The sequence below is a fragment of the Salmo salar genome, chromosome ssa19 (genome assembly GCF_905237065.1).
Source record: "Salmo salar chromosome ssa19, Ssal_v3.1, whole genome shotgun sequence".
In the NCBI taxonomy this organism is placed as follows: Eukaryota; Metazoa; Chordata; class Actinopteri; order Salmoniformes; family Salmonidae; genus Salmo; species Salmo salar.
This window is the reverse complement of record NC_059460.1, coordinates 49,378,757-49,387,092: the sequence shown is the minus strand read 5'-3', so window position 1 is coordinate 49,387,092 and position 8,336 is coordinate 49,378,757. Positions and strand designations below refer to the sequence as shown.

The 8,336-nt window shown below is 46.0% G+C and overlaps 1 protein-coding gene across 2 annotated transcripts; it reads left to right on the top strand.

Moving 5' to 3' along the window:
* The first annotated feature begins 402 nt into the window (after positions 1–402).
* On the top strand, positions 403–8,318 carry acta2 (actin alpha 2, smooth muscle). 2 transcript variants are annotated; one of them, XR_006760730.1, is made up of 10 exons: positions 403–672; positions 2,648–2,822; positions 3,087–3,215; positions 3,902–4,012; positions 5,849–5,933; positions 6,190–6,351; positions 6,521–6,712; positions 6,800–6,981; positions 7,605–8,029; positions 8,094–8,318. XR_006760730.1 is itself a non-coding variant. In XM_014158290.2 (9 exons), exons 2-9 carry the CDS (start codon positions 2,694–2,696, stop codon positions 7,746–7,748), a joined length of 1,134 nt encoding a protein of 377 aa, XP_014013765.1. In that variant the 5' UTR covers positions 403–672; positions 2,648–2,693; the 3' UTR covers positions 7,749–8,318. The 2 variants fall into 2 exon arrangements, 1 of the variants encoding a protein (XP_014013765.1); XM_014158290.2 differs by having other exon boundaries at positions 7,605–8,318.
* Positions 8,319–8,336: the final 18 nt, after the last annotated feature.

Genomic DNA, 8,336 nt, shown 5'->3' with positions numbered 1-8,336 from the left:
GGGAATGCCACTGTCTGTGTGTGTGAGGGCTTGCTACACGGGAATGCCACTGTCTGTGTGTGAGGGCTTGCTACACGGGAATGCCACTGTCTGTGTGAAGGCTTGCTACACGGGAATGCCACTGTCTGTGTGTGTGAAGGCTTGCTACATGGGAATGCCACTGTCTGTGTGTGTGAGGGCTTGCTACACGGGAATGCCACTGTCTGTGTGTGAGGGCTTGCTACACGGGAATGACACTGTCTGTGTGTGAAGGCCTGCTACACGGGAATGCCACTGTCTGTGTGTTAGGGCTTGCTACATGGGAATGCCACTGTCTGTGTGTGTGTGAGGGCTTGTTTGTCACAGGGGGCAGTCCTGCAAGCTCTGTGCTGTGTGTTTATGTTCCAGCATGGTGAGATCTCCTGCCTTTCACAGAATAGAAGGCCCCTGGAATGCCCTGAATGATGTGACTGGGCCCTCCGCAGAAGCAATTGGATTGGACTGTTTTTCCCCGGCCATCCCTATAAGGCTCTGGCTGAGTGAGGCAGACAGAGAGAGTGCGGCCCCGGCTCCATGTTTGGGATGTGGGAGGGGGAAGTGCAGGATGGGGGCTGGGAGCTACATAAAGTCTCCCCAGGCCAGTGAGAGGGCACACCATCCCTGAGCGGCAAACCCCGGCCAAGCACTGTCAGGGTAAGTGGACCACCATCTCACCTCTCCTGTCCTCCTCTCTCTTCCCTGTTCCTCCTCTCATCCCCTCGTTGTCCTCCCTCCTGCCTACTCCTCTCCTACATGCTTAGAAAAAAGGTTCCAAAAGGGTTCTTTGGCTGTCCCCATAGGAGAACCCTTTTTGGTTCCAGGTATAATTATTTTTGGCATCGATGTATAACCCTCTGTGTAAAGGGTTCTACCTGGAATTCGAAAGGGTTCTATCTTGAGCCAAAAGGGTTATATCTGGAACCAAAAAGGGTTCTTCAAAGGGCTATCCTATGTGGACAGCTGAAGAACCCTTTCAGGTTCTAGATATAACCTTTTTTCTTAAGTATACCCTCTTTTTTCCTCTCCTCTCCTCTGCACTATTTTCCTCTGCTCTCATCTCCTCTGTTCTGTTCTCCTCTTCTCCGCTCTGTTCTCCTCTCCTCTGCTCTCCTTTACTCTCCACTTCTCTCCTCTACTCCTGCCTTCCTGTCTGCCCGACTGCCTCAAGTCAACAACTGCTAAATTGTCAACTGCTAATCTGCTAGTCTGAGTCAACTGCAGGGGTCAGCACCTTACAGTGCAGACTGCTTCTCAATCAATTTAAACCAGGCTCATTAGGCTTGATGAGCTTTGGCTGATCTCACAGGCGCATGTTAATGAAAGACAGGTGTTTAGACATCTCACAGCTAAGTCACTGTGGTCTGTTGTGGGTATTAAGTGTCCCAGTAGATGAGGTCCTAAGCCTCGTGGTGTTGTGGTTTATTAACAACTTGTGGTTGAAGAAGTTAGTGCTGCTGCTAATGCTGTAACTTGCTTGAAACAGTGCAGTAGAATGTCACAGTAGTAAACGCTAGAACTGTCTTGTTGATATTCTGGTATATGCTAAGTTACCTATTACCTATTATGCATCATTTTTTTCAGCTGGTTGATATTGATATTAGACATCTGATGCCATCAGTCCCATGATGCAATAGAAACATAGTCTCAAATTCTTGTAAGGTCTCTTGGGGAAAGTCAAGTTGATATAGGTTGTAAAGTTTCTAGAGAACTCAGTCAGTTTGGAAAGTTTGGACGTTTTTGAAAACATTGTACACAGTTTTGAAATGAGTAACAGTTTTGAAACGTGCAAAGGGGATAATAGCTGGATGCATACAGGGGCCTCTGTCATGTTATTGGAGAGTTCAGCACTTGTCAACTTTCAGCACTGAACTCCATCATAGCTGCTCATGGTACCCTCTGCTGGAAAACTTAGGAAATCCTTTATTCTGAAGGTTTATGACTAAATATGGTTCTGCTGGAATCGACTGCCCTCTCTCACTCTCTCTCTCTCTCTCTCCCTCCCTCTCTCCCTCCCATCCCCGTCTTTTTTTCTATCCTTTTTTGTAAATGATTGTAGATAGGCAGGGCCAAAGAGAGAGGGAGTGAGGTTTGCACAGTCCAGTCCAAAGACAGACATGACTCTGCATCATTTCCTAATTAGGAAGTTTTCCCAGGGTGCTGCATCCATTCATTAGAGACTGGAGTTCAACCCTAAATAAAGAGTGTTGTAGGATAACTCCTATGGGGAGTTTTGGTCTTAAGCATATATGCTTTGCTATTAATGTTAAATGTTTACAGTATTATAACATTATATAACAATGTGCTTCGTAGGCTTTTGGTGGACTGTATCTATATTATACTCTAAGCACAGGTCAACTTTCCAAATGGACTTTTTCCACTTTCAATAGGAATAGCCTCATCCTTTCTTCACACTTTGGTAGTCCAGTGGATTTGCCTGAGCCATGTATTCCTCAATGAATTAACGTAAATAATTGCCACACCAGATTAAACATTTTATGGTTTATGTTTTTATTATGAATTCACCGCAGAAGGGTGTGGTCACACACACACACACACACACACACACACACACACACAAATATATCACTCTGAAGATGTTAACACACTCTTCTCTCTGTTGCCCCTGCAGTGATTGTCTCCAGTCGGAGTAAGGAACGTAAAGCAAAGAATTGACAATGTGTGACGATGAAGAGAGCACCGCCCTTGTGTGTGACAATGGGTCCGGTCTGTGCAAGGCAGGCTTCGCCGGGGACGATGCCCCGAGAGCAGTATTCCCCTCCATCGTGGGCCGTCCCAGACATCAGGTGAGCCGGCATTCGTCCATTAAAAGACAGGCTGGATGTAACCGACTTCTGGTTGGGTAATGAGAATGCATCCACTTTTTTGTCCGTAGTCTTTCATGGTCCTTGGTATATTCTTCATTTAAAGCATATTTCTTTGATTTTATTTACCCATCATGGTTTAAGGCTCAACACAGCAAGGCCTATTTGTTGAATTTCAGTGCTAGCAATGGCATCCACTTTACAGTGTGGTGAGTGTGCTTCTGAGCAGCCGGTTTCTCTCCCCAGGGTGTGATGGTGGGCATGGGACAGAAAGACAGTTATGTGGGTGACGAGGCACAGAGCAAAAGAGGTATTCTGACCCTGAAGTACCCCATCGAACACGGCATCATCACAAACTGGGATGACATGGAAAAAGTAAGCCTTCCCTTACCCTACCCCACCCTACCCTACCCCACCCTACCACACCTTACCCTACCACACCCTACCACACCTTACCCCACCCTACCCTACCCACCCTACCTCACCCCACCCCACCCTACCACACCTTACCCCACCCTACCACACCTTACCCCACCCTACCTCACCCCACCCCACCCTACCCTACCACACCCTACCCCACCCTACCTCACCCCACCCAACCCTACCCCGCCACACCCTGCTCTACCCCACCCTACCCACCCTACCCTGCTGCACGCTACCCCACCCCACCACACTTCCCCACCCCACCTTACCACACTACCCTACCATACCACATCCTACCACACTACCCTACCACACCCAACCACACCCTACCGAACCCTACCCCACCTGAGACAACAATGACACAGACTCAGGATTCAGACAATTTTAAAACAATATAATTGGAAAACAGTGACACACTCTAACATGGAATTTTATGTTCTTTCTGATTTTCCATCATGGCACTCAAAAGTAGCCTCAGCCAACACAACTCCCCAGGTGTCACTTTGGGATTTATCCAGAGGCATTTAGATCCAGGATCTATTCTCAGAACTGTTACATGATAACAGAACGAGGAGTTAGCTAAAGAGACCCCAGACATGTTCAGAGATGTTATGCTAATTATTACCGCTGATTGGCAGATCTGGCATCACTCCTTCTACAACGAGCTCCGCGTAGCTCCTGAGGAACACCCCACCCTGCTGACAGAGGCTCCACTCAATCCCAAAGCCAACAGGGAGAAGATGACCCAGGTGATTTAAAGAAATATATATTTAACCTTTATTTAACTAGGCAAGTCAGTTAAGAACAAATTCTTATTTACAATGACGACATACCAAAAGGCGGCCTCCTGCGGGGACGGGGGCCTGGGATTAATAAATAAATAACATATAAATATAGGACAAAACACACATCATGACAAGACAGACAACACAACACTACATAAAGAGAGACCTAAGACGACAACATAGCATGGCAGCAACACATAACAACACAGCATGGTAGCAACACAACATGACAGCAACATGGTAGCAACACAACATGGTAGCGGCACAAAACATGGTACAAACATTGTTGGGCACAGGCAACAGCACAAAGGGCAAGAATGTAGATGTAACAATACATCACGCAAAGCAGCCACAGCTGTCATTAAGAGTGTCCATGATTGAGTCTTTGAATGAAAAGACTGAGATGAAACTGTTCAGTTTGAGTGTTTGCTGCAGCTCGTTCCAGTCGCTAGCTGCAGTGAACTGAAAAGACGAGCAACCCAGGGATGTGTGTGCTTTGGGGACCTTTAACAGAATGTGACTGGCAGAACAGGTGTTGTATGTGGAGAATGAGGGCTGCAGTAGAAATCTCAGATAGGGGGGAGTGAGGCCTAAGAGGGTTTTATAAATAAGCATCAACCAGTGGGTCTTGCGACAGGTATACAGAGATGACCAGTTTACAGAGGAGTGCAGTGATGCGTCCTATAAGGAGAATTGGTGGCAAATCTGATGGCCGATTGGTAAAGAACATCTAGCCGCTCGAGAGCACCCTTACCTTCTGATCTATAAATTATGTCTCCGTAATCTAGCATGGGTAGGATGGTGATCTGAATCAGGGTTAGTTTGGCAGCTGGGGTGAAAGAGGAGCGATTACGATAGAGGAAACCAAGTCTAGGTTTAACTTTAGCCTGCAGCTTTGATATGTGCTGAGAGAAGGACAGTATACCATCTAGCCATGCTCCCAAGTACTTGTATGAGGTGACTACCTCAAGCTCTAAACCCTCAGATGTAGAAATCACACCTGCGGGGAGAGGGGCATTCTTCTTACCAAACCACATGACCTTTGTTTTGGAGGTGTTCAGAACAAGGTTAAGTGTAGAGAAAGCTTGTTGGACACTAAGAAAGCTTTGTTGTAGAGCATTTAACACAAAATCTGGGGGAGGGGCCAGCTGAGTATAAGACTATCATCTGCATATAAATGGATGAGAGAGCTTCCTACTGCCTGAGCTATGTTGTTGATGTAAATTGAGAAGAACGTGGGGCCTAGGATCGAGCCTTGGGGTACTCCCTTGTTGACAGGCAGTGGCTGAGACAGCAGATTTTCTGACTTTATACACTGCACTCTTTGAGAGAGGTAGTTAGCAAACCAGGCTAAAGACCCCTCAGAGACATCCATACTCCTTAGCCGGCCCACGAGAATGGAATGGTCTACCGTATCAAAAGCTTTGGCCAAAATAGCAGCACAACATTGCTTAGAATCAAGGGCAATGGTGACATCATTGAGGACCTTTAAGGTTGCAGTGACACATACATAACCTGAGCTTAAACCAGATTGCATACCAGAGTGAATACTATAGACATTAAGAACTATTCTACTATAGACATCAAGAAAGTGATGACTACATACACTATAGCTAGGACTTGTTCCAATGAATATCTTCAACCCAGCCTTTCAAGACTGTGTAATACACCTGATATAAACAGTAGGAATTTGTTACATGATGCTGAGTGTATGATTGGTGCAATTAGAATGATATGGTCACTGTCAAAATGTTAGTGTGGTAAATAACACTGTAACCTAAACAAACGCTCCTGTTCTAGATTATGTTCGAGACCTTCAACGTTCCGGCCATGTACGTAGCTATCCAGGCCGTGCTGTCACTTTATGCCTCTGGCCGCACAACAGGTCAGTATAGGACACCAGTCAAAACCAGCCTCATTTTACACTGACCATTCAGTCCCACTGAGCCCAAACTTGTTTACTCCCAAAACTGTCCTCCCAAAACTCTGTTCTCCCAAGCCTGTCCTCCCTAACCTGTGTCATCCCAAAATTGTGTCCTCCTATACCACCCAAACCTGTGTCCTCTCAAACTTGTCCTCCCAAACCTGTGTCCTCCCAAACCTGTGTCCTCCCAAACCTGTGTTCTCCTAAACCTCCACAGGTATTGTCCTTGACTCTGGTGATGGTGTCACCCACAATGTCCCCATATATGAGGGTTATGCCCTGCCTCACGCCATCATGCGCCTGGACCTGGCTGGCCGTGATCTCACTGACTACCTCATGAAGATCCTGACCGAGCGGGGCTACTCATTTGTCACCACAGGTCAGTAGAATCTCTGGGACGCTATAAACTCTGATGACACTATTCCCTCATACCGTACAGTGCATGACTTTTAAGCAGAGGCCTATGCAGACACAGAAGTGTTGTTCTGCCAAACTACAAATCAATCTAAGTTCTTGTTCTGACCTGACCCTTATTCTCCTCTCTCTAGCCGAGAGAGAAATTGTTCGTGACATCAAAGAGAAGTTGTGCTACGTGGCCCTGGACTTTGAGAATGAGATGGCCACCGCTGCCACCTCCTCCTCTCTGGAGAAGAGCTACGAGCTGCCCGACGGTCAGGTCATCACCATCGGCAACGAGAGGTTCCGCTGCCCGGAAACCCTCTTCCAGCCCTCCTTCATCGGTAATCCCTCGCTCCTTCTTTACCTCTTTCCACTCTCTCCATTTGCCTTTCTCTCAACAGTTTGAAACATATATCTATTCTCCCCAGGTATGGAGTCTGCCGGTATTCATGAAACCACTTACAACAGCATCATGAAGTGTGACATTGACATTCGTAAGGACCTGTACGCCAACAACGTCCTGTCAGGAGGTACCACCATGTACCCTGGCATCGCAGACAGAATGCAGAAGGAGATCACAGCCCTGGCCCCCAGCACCATGAAGATCAAGGTGTGTTGATGCTACTAACATAGAGTTAACTTGCAAGTCACTGTGAGATGCTACTAACATAATTAACTTGCAAATCACTGTGAGATGCTACTAACATAGTTAACTTGCATGCCATAGTGAGATGCTACTAATATAGTTAACTTGCATGCCATAGTGAGATGCTACTAACATAGTTAACTTGCATGCCATAGTGAGATGCTACTAACATAGTTAACTTGCATGCCATAGTGAGATGCTACTAACATAGTTAACTTGCATGCCATAGTGAGATGCTACTAACATAGTTAACTTGCATGCCATAGTGAGATGCTATACAGTGATTTGAATTTGTTCAATATAGTAGTCCTCCTAACTGTAATGGTATATTTTTTCCATTCACAGCCAGTAATGATATTGGCCCATTTCAACGTTGACGCAATTATCCTTTCCAGTTTTGACCTGGTTTCTATGAATAGAAATCATTGTCTTGATAAGTGTTTCAAGATTCCATGCAAATTGTTGAGGCCCAATCTGAAGCTGAATGTCACTGATATTGTCTCACGAAGCTTTGTTGTACTGTATCTATTTACTAAACATATGGGATTTCCTCATTCAGTATATTAAATGATATCTTGTGTTACCAGATTATCGCCCCACCTGAGAGGAAGTACTCGGTGTGGATCGGCGGCTCCATCCTGGCCTCCCTCTCCACCTTTCAGCAGATGTGGATCAGCAAGCAGGAGTACGACGAGGCCGGCCCTTCCATTGTGCATCGCAAGTGCTTCTAAACAAGGCCCAGAACCACCCACCCCAGCCCACTCCGTCCCTCCTGCCCCAAACTCTGCTCTCGTTCTGTTGCCTGTAAACTGTGAATGTGTACCCCATTTAACCTTGTGTGTTTCTGTCTTTGCACTGCCCACCCCTGCGTGAATGTTATGTTATGGGTTGGTCATGTACCTTTGAAAGAATAAAGCTTGAACGTGCAGCTGGTGTAAAACTTTGGGGACATTCCTAGGGCAATGTATGTATGTATGTATGTATGTATGTATGTATGTATGTATGTATGTATGTATGTATGTATGTATGTATGTATGTATGTATGTATGTATGTATGTATGTATGTATGTATGTAGATTCCAGCGGTGGCTATAGAAGCAAAGGAGAAGAAGCTGAATCTGTTCCACAGAGCTCGCATTCTCCCTTGTGTTCACTTTGTTCAGTACATCATCCCTGGATGTGGCCAAGTCTCTCGCATGGCTCAGATCACTGCTGAAAGCTTTAACCATCTGACTGTTTGTAAAGATCCATGTGACCATGAATGAACACCCAAGGAAGGAATAAAGCTCTCATACAAGGAACTCTGTCTGGTTCATACA